At 35.4% G+C, this 16,227-nt stretch overlaps 1 protein-coding gene and 2 pseudogenes across 1 annotated transcript; all 3 read right to left on the bottom strand.

The window, feature by feature from the left end:
* Positions 1-203: 203 nt before the first annotated feature.
* Positions 204-2,053, bottom strand: LOC101401295 (olfactory receptor 4C12-like; annotated as a pseudogene).
* A 901-nt stretch (positions 2,054-2,954) lies between these two features.
* Positions 2,955-3,902, bottom strand: LOC101401025 (olfactory receptor 4A47-like). Its single transcript, XM_004443477.2, has one exon. It carries the CDS (start codon positions 3,900-3,902, stop codon positions 2,955-2,957), a length of 948 nt encoding a protein of 315 aa, XP_004443534.1.
* A 3,869-nt stretch (positions 3,903-7,771) lies between these two features.
* LOC101400760 (olfactory receptor 4A47-like) lies at positions 7,772-13,736 on the bottom strand (annotated as a pseudogene).
* Positions 13,737-16,227: the final 2,491 nt, after the last annotated feature.

Genomic DNA, 16,227 nt, shown 5'->3' with positions numbered 1-16,227 from the left:
ATAAAAATAAATTTATAAACTAAGAGGACTTCATTAATAGGCTCCTGATGTGAACATAATAGCTCAAAGTACATGCAAAGATCATTGACTTCAAATACATCTGGGTAATTTGTTTAACAGGTAGACATATGAATCCAACAACACACTTAACAAAATTAAAATATCTATTGCTGTGTCGTGAGAATCTGCATTTTATAGGAACCCTAATTCTGACATAACACAGCCACAGCATTATCAGTGGAGATGATGGTGATTAGATTCAAATATATATACATGCAGGGCACAAACACTAAGATGACCTCAGTGATGTGAGAGACAGAGATGGAGAGGGCGTTGCATCTCCCCTCCAAGCTGTAGGGCCTTAGGCAGCATAAGATGATTACATAGGAGACTATAAAGAGGAAATAAAAAACAGGTAGATGAACCCACTGTTGGCAGCAACAGGGAGACCAAGGGTATGACTGTCCATGCAAAGGAGTTTCAACAAAGGGTTTAAGTCACATATGAATGGTCTATGACATTGGAGCCACAGACAGGCAGCCAGATTGTGAAAAGGATCTGAATGGTTGTAAGAACAAAGCCTCTGGTGCATGCCGCTGGAGAGAGGAAGCTACCTCCCTGTCACTCATGATGATTTCATTGTACAGGAGTTTGCAGAGGGCCACATAATGGTCATTGGAATCCACCATGGGTAGGATGATCTCAGCAGCACCAAAAGATGCTCTTCAAGACTTGAGTGATGCACTTCCTGGAAGAGATGGTCTTTCTTACAGCTAAAGTGTCAGCTAGCATTCTAGCGGTCATGGATGAAGAACAGCAGCTAGCTATAAGGGATAAGGAACACAGGCAGGAAATGGAAGCACTATCCAAGGGTATAAAGGACGGCTTGTTAAATGAAAAGATCAATTCTTTTCAAAACTCTAAAGATATAAACTCTTCCTAAATTAGTCTTCTTAAATAGAATCTTATTGAAAATAATAACTGAACTTGTTTTTTTTTAAATTATTTTAAACTCATTTTAACTTAATTATAAACTTACTTTAATCTTAGTTATATTATTTAAACTTAAACTTATTATTTTATTTTAAACTTAATTCTGAAACATATATATTCAAGAATAGAAATAATTCTGAAAAAGAATAGTAATGATGGACTGCTAGTCCTATCACATATCAAAATGTGTTATATATCAAAGCAATTATATTGTTTGTCAGTTGGTACCTGAATAAAGAGATCAACAAAATAGAATAGAATACTGAATGGGTCCAAATACTTACGGGACTTTAGAATACAATAGTCAGGATTTCAAATCAATGGCAAAAAGATAATTATGCAAATATGAAAAACTACTCAAATTGAGTAAAACAACTAAAATGCAATCCCTATTTAACTCCTATATCAAATAAATTTCAGAGGGATTACAAGTTTTAAAATATGATAAAGATTACAAAAATGCTTAGAAAATTAAATGCTAAATATAGTTGAAGCATATTTTGGTAAGAGTGAAGTGGGGAAAGCCTTTTTCAGCAAGATACAAAAAGCAAAAAAAAATTAAATACAATACGTAAAGAAAAAAAATTTACACGCCAAAAGCATTCTACAAAGTATAAAAAGGTCAAAACCGTAAAATAAACCAGAAAAATAATAATTACATAAACAATAGTAAAAAGACCCATTTTTAGTGTACAACTAACTTATAAAAATCACTATGCAAAAGATCAACAATTGAATAAAATAGATGAAAAATACTGATAGACAATTCACAGAAAAAACTAAAAATTATATTAAACGTGAAAAGATGCTCAAACTCAATCATATCAAAAGGATTTTGATTAAAGTATAAAAAATGAAATAAAATAACTTTAGTCAGATATCATATGACATTAATATTTATCAGGTACTGGTTGTTGAGAATGTGGACAAAATTATTCTCACAGACTCTGGGCAGGTATGCAGCAGTTAGGACAACCTCAGGAATGGCAGGTTGGCAATAACTATGAGTACCAACATTTCATATACATACAGTATCTGACCATTGATCAAATACATACATGACAGTTTCACTTCTAGGAACTCATACTTACATATATTTAAAAATACATATTTATTGCAAAATTATTTGTCATAGGAAAAGATGAGGAACAACATGAAGAGGGATGCATATATTAACATTAGTATATGTTTATAAGGCAGTATTATACAGTACGAGAAAAACTAAGAGTTAGATCAGTATGAACAGGTACGGAAATATCTTCAATATGTTGCATAGTAAAAGTAAACGTTTACATACACAGAAAAAACTTAAATATATTTGAATTCATTTGCATTTGCAAAGATTATTACCTGATGAATCTTAAGAAACAGATTAAGTGATTGCCTGTGGGGAAGAGGACTGGAGACTATACTGACAGAGAAACAGAAAATGTATTGTACACTTCAACCATTTTGTACAGTTTTCATTTTTACTGCTTATTATCTATTACATCTCAACTTTTCTTTAAAAAACTAGAAGTACTACACTAAAATTTTTGTATATAATGCAACTGAAATTTCATAGAAAGGACAGTCTATACAGCATTAAATATTTTAAATACTATAATAGTAATTCTTACATGACAAGAATCCATATAGAAATAATACTGTCTCAAAAAGTAAAGAAAAAAAGTATAAATTGATTAAAAAGTAAGATAACTATATAAAAATGTCCTCACTAATTCATTACATATTATTGACTCCTTGCTATAGAGGCATTACAGCTTTCTAAGTAAAGTGATAAATAAGTCGTTATAGACCTTACATCCTAGCAGGGAGAGAAACAGTAATTAATAGCACAATCATATAGTTCTTTCCTTAAATATACTTATCATAAATTCTTTGAATAAAAGAAGTGAGAATCAGATTTAAGAAGACTTCAGCATTCCAAGGACACGGACCCTAATCTCAAATGAGTCTCTTCATGGTAAGCGAAGTGCTTGTTTCCTATAAGATACGACATTTCTTTTCCAGAGCTTCTTCATAGCATTTGTCATCTCTGAATTTCTCAGCGTGTAGATTAATGGGTTCAGCATGGGCGTTATGACTGTGTAAAACACACTCAATGATTTGTCAATGTAGAAGGTGTTAGCAGGTCTTGCATTTATGAAAATACACGGAACAAAGAAGAAGACCACCACAGTGATGTGGGAATCACAGGTCTGGAGGGCTTTCCGCCTCCCTTCCTGACTAAGGTTCTTTAGAGAGTGCAAGATCACACCATAAGAGATGAGTAAGAGCAGAAACACAATAGTGCAGATCAGTCCTCCATTGGCTGCAACTAAAAGGCCAGTGACATTGGCATCAGTACAGACAAGTTTCAATAAGGGGTACATGTCACACATAAAGTGATCAATGACATTAGGGCCACAAAACGGGAGCCCATAAATAGTGGCGAGTTGAATTACCAAGTGCAGAAAACCTCCAATCCAACACGCTACTAGCAGCACAACACACACCCATTGCCTCATGATGACCAAATAATGCAAGGGCTTACAGATGGCCACATAGTGGTCATAGGCCATCACCAACAGAAGAAAGACCCCTGATCCAGCAGAAAAATGCTCTGTAAAGAGCTGCATCGTACAAGATTGGAAGGATATGGTATTTTCCCCAAAGAACAAGTCTGAAATCAATCTGGGGCTAATGGAAGAGGAATACATGACATCCATAATCGACAGGCTAGCAAGAAAAAAGTACACTGGGGAGTCCAGGTTCTTACTGACAGTCACAGTCACTACAATGAGAATGTTTCCCACCAGGGTCAAAACATACAACAGCAAGAAAATAACAAAGAGGACTTTCTGCTCCTTTGGATTCTGTGTGAGGCCCAAGAGGACAAAGTAAGTCACATTGTTCCTTGGTTCCATCTAGTCTTTATTGGTGGTGACTTCAGATATTAAAAACACTTTACCTACAAAGCAAGTGGGAAAACTTTTAAATGTATTAAAATTTATATTCTATTTAGTCATTCAATTAATGGAGTGTGTACAGAGTATCTCTTTGTGCCACATGTGTCATAGACACTGTGATTACCACATTGAAATAAGAGATAGCTGTCCAGCCACTATGGAAAACAGTATGGAGATTCCTCAAAAAATCAACGATAGAACTACCATATGATCCAGCTATTCCACTGTTGGGTATTTATCCAAAGAACTTGAAAACACCAATTTGCAAAGGTACATTCACCCCTGTGTTCATTGCAGCGTTATTCACAATAGCCAAGACTTGGAAGCAACCTAAGTGCCCATCAAGGGACGAATGGATAAAGAAGCTGTGGTATATATACACAATGGAATACTACTCAGCCATAAGAAACGATGAAATCCAGCCATTTGTGACAACATGAATGGACATTGAGGGTATAATGCAAAGTGAAATCAGTCAGAGGGAGAAGGTCAAATACCGTATGATTTCCTTCATTAAGTAGTAGATAATAACAACAATAAACAAACACATAGGGACAGAGATTGGATTGGTGGTTACCAGAGGGGAAGGGGGGAGGGAGGAGGGTGAAAGGGATAATTCGGTACATGTGTGTGGTGATGGGTTGTAATTAGTATTTTGGTGGTGAACATGATGTAATCTACGCAGAAATAGAAGTACAATGATGTACACCTGAAATTTTTACAATGTTATAAACCAATGTTACTGCAATAAACAAAAAATTAAAAAAAAAAAAGAAATAAGAGATAGCTGCCTACTTTCAGTGATTTGATACATAAGGAAAGATCAGGATATTCTAGGCTAATAAGTGCCGTTATAAAAATATTCACACAATGCTATGGGTCACAGTGTAGGAAGATATCAGCCAAACTCGAATCAGAGAAGACTTCCCAGAGGAGGCAATGCTTTAGCTGAGTTTTAAAGGAAAAGTCAAAGAACAAGAGAAGATGGGAAGGGAATTCCACGAAAAGGTGCACCATTCATAAAGTCACAGAAGTGTAATACTTGAAACCCGTTTAATATAATTTACTATTCAAAGGGAGTAGATCAAATTATGAGTAGAAGGGCACTGCCCTGGATTGTCTCAGATCTCATTGAAACCACTTTTTTTAGGCTCCTTAGATATTTCACTTTACTGTGACCAATAAATTCTGAAGCACTTGAATTTTGTGTCTCCAGCTCCTATCTCTCCCCTAATTTTTAAATGTGTATATGCAAAATTTCCAATTTTAGACATCGCTAATTGAATGTCAATTTAGTATTTATAAAACTAAACTTTTAATTTTCCACAATAAACATTGGTCTTCATTTCGTTAAATAGTACCACCTTCAATGTAATTGTTCAGACAACGAATATCACAGTGTCCTTCACTCATTATTTCATTCCTATTACTTATCGATATAATTAACAAGTCCTGTTGACTCTACATTTTAATATATCACCAATTTGATCATTTCCCTACACTCATTTCCTTCCGGGCCTGCTGCAACAGTCTCCTGCCAAGTCTCTCCACTCTCATTCTGCCCTCCAACAATTTATTCTCCTGAAGCAACTCAAAAGATCTTTCTAAAATCTTATTGTGATGGTATCAACTACTGCTCAAAACCTCCACAGTGGATTCCCATCACACACTCACAATTTAATGTACCATATTTAATATTATAGTAACAAGAACTGTAATCTCCATTTCATAGTTGAAGAAACTGAGGCTCAGACATCTAATTAACTTCCCCAAGGTCACTCATTTTTAAGTGACAAAACTAGAATTGGACTCTAAGTTTGATTTATTTCAAAGTGATTTAATTTCTTACATAATAAAGAAATTCACATGACTGTGAAGCTTGGTTCCCACTATTTACTGTTACTCTTACCTTGTGGAGGCTGGTTCACAGTCTGAAGGAAGACTTGTTAACTCACTCACAGGGACCTGGAATTCTTTCATCCAGTGTGACAGCGGAGGACAGAAAGCTGCATTGTGACTTGAGAATATAGTTTGTTTCATTTGGCTGTCTGTCCATTTTCTCCCCAGTCTTCTGATTTTATAGAAGATTGATTTTATTTGCACAGCAGATTATTTAATAGGATTTCTATGGTACACACAGAAAAACAAAAATTTATCATGTTAGGATAATTTGTCAAAAAGGCAAGTGAATCCTAATTTTACATAATGATAGCTACTAGGGGGCCAGCCCGCTGGTGTAGTGATTAAGTTTGCACGCTCTGCTTCAGCAGCCCGGGTTCGCAGGTTCAGATCCTGGGCACACACCGATCCACCGCATGTCAAGCCATGCTTTGGCGGTGTCCCATATAAAATAGAGGAGGACGGGCACAGATGTTAGCCCAGGGCCAATCTTCCTCAGCAAAAAGAGGAGGATTGCCATCGGATTGTTAGGTCGGGGCTAATCTTCCTCATAATAGCTACTAGCCATTTCCCAGGGAAATTTTTCTGGAGTGACTTCTTTCCTACTAGCCTCAAAATAGAAAAATGCCATTCAATTGTTTAGTTCTTCTCATTCTATCGTGTTGGTATAGCCAGACTATTTGACTTGAGATTTTGAGAGACGTTGTAGCGCTTTTTTTAATGACGTGATTTAAGTCTAACAAAGGACCTCCTGAAAGTTCCTAACAGTGCTTAAGAGGATAGCATCTTCTTCCCAACGGCAGATAGGATCATTGGACATTTTATCCCTTTTAACCACATTCATCATTGAGTCCTGTAACTGGCATATGTCCAAGACTAATTCTTATTTAATTAAATTCCCTGGGATTTGCTACAAAATTTAAAAGAACATTTATATGTAGAGATACTACTAGCCCAAATCACACAATTAGCATCAGAAAGATGTAACATGGAGAAAAAAAAAAAAAAAGCTTTATAACCATTATAAGACTATCAGCAGTCAAGAATAAAACATCAGCCCAGTCATTTTGTTTCAATGAAGATTAACTTATCAAGTATTTCCTCACTTGTCTTAAGTGGTGAGAATGGGCATACTTGTCTTCTTCCCTATTTTAGTGGGAAAGGTTTACAACTTTCTCTGTTGAATATGATGCTAGCTATGGATTCGACCTATATGGCATTTATTATATTGAGGTATGTTCCTTCTATACCCAATTTCTTGAGAGCTTTTTATCATAAAAGGAAGGTGAGTTTCTATACCATATAGGAATGAGTCAAAGAGGAAATTAAGGAAACAATTCCATTTACAACACATCAAAAAGAATGAAATAATTAAGAATAAACTTAACTATAAACTATAAACTTAAACTATAATTAAGAATAATAATTAAGAATGAACTTCCTCTTAAGGAGGAAAAACTTTTATGACGAAAACTGCAAAATGTTGCTCAAAGATATTATAGAAGACACAAACAAATGGAAAGACATTCATGGACTAGAAGATTTAATATTATTAAGATGTCAAACTATTGAGTCAAACTACTATGTGAACCGATGTTGATCTACTGAGTCAATGCAATCCCTATTAAATCCCTAAGGTGTGTTTTGCAGATATACAAAAATCCATCCTAAAATTCACATGGAATCTCAAAGGTTTCCAAATATCCACAACAATCTTGAAAAAGAAGAACAAAGTTGGAGATCTCACGCTTCCTGATTCTAAAACTTACGACAAAGCTGTGGTAATCAAAACATTGTGGTATTGGCATAAAGACCGACATATAGACTAATGGAATAAAATAGGGAGCCTAGAAATAAAGCATTGCATCTGTATTCAAGTGATTTTTGACAAGGGTGCAAGGAGCATTCACTAGCAAAATGACAACCTTTCAACAAATGGTGTTGTGAAAACTGGATATCTAAAAGCCAAAGAAGGAAATTGAACTCTGAACTTACACCTTATACAAAAATCAACTCAAAATAGTTCAAAGACCTAAAATGCTAGCTAAAACTATAAAACTCTTCAAAGAAAAATTAGAATAAAATTTAGTTTTGGCAATGATTTCTTGGGTATGAAACAAAAAGCACAGGCAAGAGAAGAAAAAATAGATAAATTGTACTTTAACAAAATTAAGAACTGTTGTGCATCAAATGACTCTATAAAAGAGTGAAAAGGCAACCCACAGAATGGGATAAAATATTTGCAAACAATATATCTGATGAGGTATTAATGTCAAGAATATATAAAGAACTTCTACATCTCAACAATAAGAAAAAAAGAAAACAAATAACTGGTTAAAATAGAGCAGAGGATTTGAATTGATGTTTCTCCAAATAAAATAAATAAATGCCCAGTAAGCACAAGAAAAGAGCTCAACGTCACTAATCATTAGGAAAATGCAAATCAAAACCATAATAAAATACAGCTTCACACCTGTTAGGATAGCTATTATTAAAAAACAAAAAAAACCCAGAAAATCACACACATAAGAAAGAAGGTGGAGAAATTGGAACAATTGTGTGTTGCTGGTGGGAATGTAAAATGATGTAGCTTCTAGAGAAATGTTATGGTTGTTCCTCAAAAAATTTAAACAAAGAATTATCATATTATTCAGCAGTTCCACTTTTGGGTATATATCCAAAATAATGGAAAGCAGGGACTCAAACACTCTGCTATTTCTACACCCATTTTCATGATAATATTCTTCACAATAGCCAGGAAGAAGAAGCAACCAAAGAGTCTACTGATAGATAAATGTATAAACAAAATGAGGTACGTGCATACAATGGGATATTTTCAGCCTTGGAAAGGAAGGAAATCCTGACACATGCTAAAACATAGATTAATCTACAGTACATTATTCTAAGTTAAATATGGCATTCATAAAAGGACAAAGACTATGTGATTTCAATTACATAATGTACATAAAGTAGCCAAATTCATAGAAAGTAGAATGTTGATTGCCTGGGACTCAGGGAGGGGGAATGGGGAATTATTGTTTAATAGGTATTGAGATTCAGCTTGGGAGGAAGAAAAAGTTATGGAGACGGATAGTGGTGATGTTTGCATAACAATGTGAATTAACTTAATTCCACTGAACTAGACACTTAAAGTGGTTAAAATTGTAAATTTTTATTATATATATTTTACCACAATTTAAAAAATAAATTTAAAAATGAAGGTGATTTTATTAATCAGCTCATTATGTAAACATAGTAGCTCAAAGTACATACAAAGGTATGCCTGGGTAATTTGTTTAAAAGATGGATATATAAATCCAGCAACAAAACTACTAAATTAAAATCTCTATTGTTGTGTCCTGAGAATCTGCATTTCACAAGAACCCTCACTAATTCTATAAACACAACCATGGCTTTATCAATGGAGAAGTTTGTGATTGGGTGCAAATATATAAACATGCAGGGCAGAAACTCTAAGATGTCCTCAGTGATGTGAGATAGACAGATGGACAGGGTTTGCATCTCCCCCCCAAGCTATTGGTCCTTAGGGAATGCAAGACTATTACATAGGAGACCATCAAGAGGAAAAAATTTAACAGGCTGTTGAATCCACCGATGGCAGCAACAAAGAGCCCAAGGGTATGAGAGTCCATGTAGAGGAGTTTCAACAAAGGGCTTGTCTCACTAGAATTGTCTACAACACTGGAGCCACAGACAGGCAGCCAGACTGTGAAGATGATCTGAATGGTTGCAAGGACAAAGTCTCTGGCTCATGCCACTCAAAAGGGGACACCATATCCTTGTCACTCATAGTACAGGGGTTCATAGTACACAGGAAATCACATGATTTCATAGCAGAGGGGTTTGCAGATGGCCACATAGTGGTCAGTGGCAACCATCGTGGGCAGAATGATCTCAGCAGCACCAAAAGATGCTCAGTGAAGACTTCAGTCATGTACTTCCTGAAAGGGATGGTTTTCCTTAAAACAAAAATGTCAGCTATCATTTTAGGGGTCATGGATGAATGTCAGCAGCTAGCTATAAGTGATAAGTAACACAGGCAGAAAATGGAAACACTGCCCAAGGGTATAAACGATGACTTATTAAATGAAAAGGTCTGTTCTCATTATGGATAACAGTTCTCAATACTCTAAAGATATAAACTCTTCCTAAATTAATCTTCTTAAATGGAATCTTGTTGAAAATAACAACTGAACTTTCTATTGTCACTAAACTACCTTAAACTTATTTTAACAATTGCAAACATATTTTAATTTTAAACTTACATAATCTATCTTATTGAAATTCCAACTTATTATTTTATTTTAAACAATTTTGAAACATACATATGCAAGCTAGGCATAATTTTGAAAAAGAATAGCAATGAGGGACTGCTAGTCCTATCACATATCAGAATGTGTTGTATATCAAAGCAACTATATTGTGTGTCAATTGGTACCTCAATAAAGACATCAATGAAATACAGTCCTGAATTGGATCCTAATACATATGAGACTTTAGAATACGGTAGTCAGGATTTCAAATCAATGGCAAAAAATAACTATGCAACTATAAAAAAAAGTATAATTTAGAACAACTAAAACTCAATCCCTATTTAACTCCTATATCAAAATAAATTCCAGACAGATTAAAAATGTCAAAAAATAAGAGGGAGAATTGTACTATGGATAACATAATCAGAGAAGGCGTCTCGTAAAGAGTGATCTTTAAGCTGAGATCCAAAGGAGAGGAAATTGCTTCCATTGGAAGCACCATTACACGTAGAGTTTCAACGTGGAGAAGGGCTTAGCAAGATCAAGACACTGAAAGATCAGTAAACATGGAGGATATAGGGAAGGGAGAGAAGAAAACAAACTGAAATTGAAGAGATGAATAGGGCAGTACAGAGTTTAGTAAGTAATCTTGATTTTATTTAAAGTCTTTTAAGGTGAGGATAAATAACTTAGACAAGTCTTTTTTTAATTTGGAAAATCTCCCATCTGAAACATTTCAAAATTAAGATACAAGATGGCTTTTTTAAAAAAAATTGCTCTTTTACAAGTGCTACCAAATCACTGAGAAGGTTAAGAAATATCCCAGTTATTTGTGTTTCTGCTTGAGAACTGAGCGCAATGCTTGCAGAGTAGGTGTTCAGTAAAAACTAAATGAATATGTCAACAGTTCTCTACAGCATCAGTAGTTTTTCTGCTCACTAACTTACTTGTCGTCGCTTTTGTCTCCCTTCTTTCTCATGTGTAGGACAAATAGAAACAGGGACAACTATCCATCTGATAAAATAAAACACTTTACACGAGACTCCATTTCCAATTGCACTGAAAATCAAAGGTGTGTGCCTGCCCAAAATCTTTGAATGCACCCAGATATTTTGTTAGTTTCACAGAGGATGTAGTATCCACTGTCCCAACATAAAATCTAAATAACTATATTTTCCAGATCTTCTTGACAATTGGGTGCAGACATGTGACTCGGGTCCTGCCAACCAGGATAATCAGTGCAAGTCTTTAAATCGGAAATTTTATCTAAAGTGGGGTTCTCGTACGGAGACAACAGAGTCAGAGGGGTTCCTAGGTCAGGGCGGTGGTGGCACCTTTGCAGTTAGCCAGTGGCAGCATGGTCACAGTGTCAGCAGAGGCGGCATCTCCTTTAGCATGCCAGTCCTGTCAGGTGTGCTCCTGCAAATTGTTCCTCGTCACTCAGCCTAGAATCTGTGACTCTAGCCCTTCCAAAGATTCCAAAGATTCTTTATGCTGTAATTCCATAGAGTAAGTCCCTTCTAATTAATCTCTCCAGATATGATTCTGCCTCTTCAGATAAGAACCCTGATGTGTACCAAACTAATCTGAAATTCTCCATTTCAATTTATCACCAAGGTGGAATGTCGTCATTTTCAGAAGCATTCCAGTTAACAAGTCTTCCTTTTACAAATGCATTTAGTCTAAAGAGTGTTACATGGCAATGATGGCAATTTATGAGTAAATATTTCTTAAGCACTTATTCTGTGTCAATCTCTGGTCTAGGTGCTTAGAGATGTGGTAGTGAACAAAACAAAGATGCCTCTACTTTTACAGAGTATACATACTAGTTGGAAGAAAGAAACAATAAACAGATAAATCAGATGGAGAAAATGCTATAGAGAAAATTGACAGAGTTGTTTGATAGACAAGCTCGAGGAGAAAGAGGATGGCTTTACATGGATAGTTAAGAAAGACCTCTCTTAGAAGGTAGCAGTTTGACTGAAGACTGAGTGATGACAATGAGCCAGTCACGAGGACATTTAGAAGACAAGCATTTTAGGAATAAAGAAGAGCTAGTGCAAAGGCCCTGGGGCAACAATGAAACCATTAGGACTGAAACATAGGCACCCTGGGAGAGAATGGTACTAGAAAAGTTTAGGAAGATGTGTGTTTGAGTGCGAGCAGCTGTCCATAGTCTTACGGGTTATGAAAAGGCCAGTTATATTTTAGTGCAAATTTGGTTAAACAGATAGCTTTTGTTCTACAAATAAGCTTAGCTCAGCATCTTTAAGTAATATTTGCTTAAATACTTATGATTTATATGTGTTATATATATATAATATTTTATTTAGCTTCATCCTGATTTAAGTAGAGCTGAATTTATTAAATAAGATTAAGGTTGTTTCGTGATCTTTGAGACAGACGAGACAAGAGTAATTAATGATACTCATCCAGGTCAGATAAAATTCCCCTTCCCACATACAGAAATTCCTCTCCAGTGATTTTACTCATGACCTTCAGATCATTGTCTCTCATCCCTTGACGTGTTTAGATAAATGCTGTAAATTCTTGCTCTTGGGTTTTCTTTGAACATCCAGTCTAAAGTGGCCCCCTGCCTTCTGAATCATTCTCTATTAAATCACTTTATTTTTAAAGAACTTTTTACTCTCTTTATTGTTTTCATATATGTTTACTTATTTATTGCTTATCTCTCACCACTAGAAACTGTTTCTTTATTCAGGTATGCATCATTATTATGATATTTACCAGAGTGTTTAAGAGCGCAAGTTCTGAAACAAAACTACACGAGTTCAAATACCACCTTAGGTATTTGCCAGCTCTTTGACCTTGGGTAAGTTACTTCAGTTTTCCTAATTTCAGTTAATTATCCCGGAAAAATTAAACCACAGTGATGTGGGAACCAGAGGTCTGAAGGGCTTTCCGCCTGTCTTCCTGACTAAGGTTCTTTAGAGAGTGCCAGATGACACCATAAGAGATGAGTAAGAGCAGAAACACAATAGTGCAGATCAGTCCTCCATTGGCCACAACTAAGATGCCAATGACATAGGTGTCAATGCAGGCAAGTTTCAATAAGGGGTACATGTCACAGATAAAGTGATCAATGACATTGGGGCCACAGAATGGGAGCCCATGAATAGTGCTAAGTTGAATTACTGAGTGCAGAAAACCACCAACCCAGGACACTACCAGTAGCACAACACACACCCACTGCCTCATGATGACCAAATAATGCAAGGGCTTACAAATGGCCACATAGCGGTCATAGGCCATCATCAACAGAAGAAAGATCTCTGATCCACCAAAAAAAGTGCTCTGTAAAGAGCTGGGTCATACAAGACTGGAAGGATATACTGTTCATTCCAAAGAACAAGTCTGAAATCAATCTGGGAGTAATGACAGAGGAAAAAATGGCATCCATATATGATAGACTAGCAAGAAAAAAGTACATCGGTGAGTTCAGCGTGTTACTGGCAATTACAGTCACAACAATGAGGATGTTGCCCACCATGGTCAAAATGTAGAAAAGCAAAAACATAACACAAAGGACTTTCTGCTCCTTTGGATTCTGTGTGAGGCCCAAGAGGACAAAGTAAGTCACATTGTTCCTTAGTTCCATCTAGTCTTTATAGGTGCTGACTTTATCTACTAGAAGCACTTTATCTGTAAAACAAGTAGGAAAACTATGAAATGCATTATAATTTTAATCTTATATTAACTCATTCAATTAAAAAAACACTCTGTATGGAGTATCTATTTGTGTGAAATATGTCGTAGACATTATGATCACCAAGTTGAATAAGATATAGTTCCTGGCCCTCAGTGAGAGGATGCATAATAAGGCATCAGTCAATTCCAGACCAATGTAATAGGTGCCATTATAAAAATATTCACACAATGGTAAGGGTCAGAGTGTAGCAAAGTATCAATCAAACTGAAATCAGAAAACTTCCCAGAGGAGGGAATGCTTTAGCTGAATTTTAAAGGACAAGTGAAAGAACAAGAAAAGATGGGAAGAGAATTCCATGAAAAGGTGCACCATACATAAAGTCACACAAGTGTAATACTTGACACCTATTGAAAGTAATTTACATATCCAAAGTGAATAGATCAAATTATGAATGGAAAGTCACTGCCCTCAATTGCCTCAGATCTCTCTGAAACCTTTCTTAGAGTCGTTAAAGGGACATTCCACTTTTTCCTGACCAATAAATGCTGAAGCACATCAATTTTTGTCTCCAGCCTCCCTCTCCCCCCTAATTTTCAAAGATGTATTATCAACATCTCCAGTTTTTGACATCTACATGTGAATATGAATTTAGTATTTATAAAACAGAATTTTAAATTTTCTACAATAAACATTGGTACTCCTCATCTCATTAAATGGTACCACCTTCCATGTAATAGTTGAGGCAATAAATCTCCGTGTCTTTTACTCCTTTATGCTCTCATATTACTTAGCGATACATTTAACAAGTCTTGTTTAGTCTACTTTCTAATATATCACAAATTTGATCATTTCTCAGCCCCTGTTTTCTTTTGGGCCCACTGCAATAGGCTCCTCTGAAGGCTCTCCACTTTCATTCTGCATTCAAACAATTTATTCTCCTGAAGCAGCGCAAATGGTCCTTATAAAATCTTACTGTAATTATATCATTCCATTGCTCAAAACTCCTACAGTGGAATCCAATTACACACTCAAACTTGAATGTATCACATTTAATATTTAAAGTAACAAGGACTGTAATCCCTATTTCATAGGTGAAGAAACTGAGGCTTAGAACATGTAATTAATTTCCCCCAGGTCACACATTTTTAAGTGAGAAAACTTGGCTTAGAATTGAAGTTTGATTTATTTCAAAGTGATTTAATTTCTTACATAATGAAGAAATTCACACAACTGTGAAGCCTGGTTCCCACTATTTACTGTTATTCTTACCATGTGGAGGCTTGTTCACAATCTGAAGGAAGACTTTCCAACTCATTCACAGGGACCTGGAATTCTTCATTCTCCAGTGTGACAGCAGAGGACACAAAGCTGCATTGTGACTTGAGGGTATATTTTGTTACACTCGGCCATCTGTCCATTTTCTCCAAGGAGTCTTCTCATCATTCGGAAGATATTTTTTTTTGCACTGTAGATTATTGAATAGGAATTCCATGGTACACACAGAAAAATAAAAGTTTATCATGTTAGGATAATTTATCAAAAAGGCAGTCAATCCTAATTTTACATATGAAGATAAAACCAACCACTTCCCAGATAAATTTTTCTACAGTAACTTCTTTCCTACTAACTTCAAAATAGAAAAATACCATACAGTTGTGTAGCCCTTCTCATTCTACTCTGTTGGTATAGCCAGACTATTTGACTCGAGATTTTGAGAGACATTGTTGCGCCTTTTTTATGTCATGCTTTAAGCCCAGCAAAAGACCTCCTGAAAATTTTATATCTGTTCTTAAGAGGATAGCATTTTCTTTCCAACAGGGGCAAAGATCACTGGACATTCTATTTCTTCTGACCACATTTATCGTTGAGTCATGGAATTGGAATATGTCCAAGATTAATTCTTGCTTAATTAAATTCACTGTGATTTTCCAAAAAATTTAAAGGAACGTATATATGTAAGGTCCTACTAGGCCAAATCACATAATTAGGATCAGAAAGATGTAATATGGAGAAAAAAATAGCTTTAGAACCATTATAAGACTGTTACCAGTCAAGAACAAAATATCAACCCAGTTATTTGTTCCAGTGAAGATTAATTTATCGAGTATTTCCCCACTTGCCATAACAAGTCCTTCTTTCCTTTTAGTAATAGTCAATTTATTTTGCCTTGAAGTATGGTAGTTTATGTTAAAAAATTTTGTCATCAATTTAGATATAATAACTCATTTATCCAATTATTAATTATTTTTAAAAAATTTGACCCTATTTTACGCCAGTGTCCACTTAAAAAGCAAATTTGCCTGTTTTTACCCTTAAAATGAGTTTATTTGGGAATAACCAAAAGAATTGCAATTCCAGATGTGCGTGTTTTGGTGGGCCATAGGCAAATCTGGGAAACAAAGGAGAAGAACAAGCTTTTATAGAGGGAAAGCGGGGAGTA

The sequence above is a fragment of the Ceratotherium simum genome, chromosome 34 (assembly GCF_057802395.1).
Source record: "Ceratotherium simum simum isolate JZ-2026a chromosome 34, ASM5780239v1, whole genome shotgun sequence".
NCBI classification, from domain to species: domain Eukaryota; kingdom Metazoa; phylum Chordata; class Mammalia; order Perissodactyla; family Rhinocerotidae; genus Ceratotherium; species Ceratotherium simum.
Note: the sequence above shows the minus strand (reverse complement) of the source record. Positions and strands in the feature narration are given on the sequence as shown.

Excerpts from the sequence above, each read along its gene's own strand:
- LOC101401025 (XM_004443477.2), bottom strand. The coding sequence starts at position 3,902 with ATGGAACCAAGGAACAATGTGACTTACTTTGTCCTCTTGGGCCTCACA.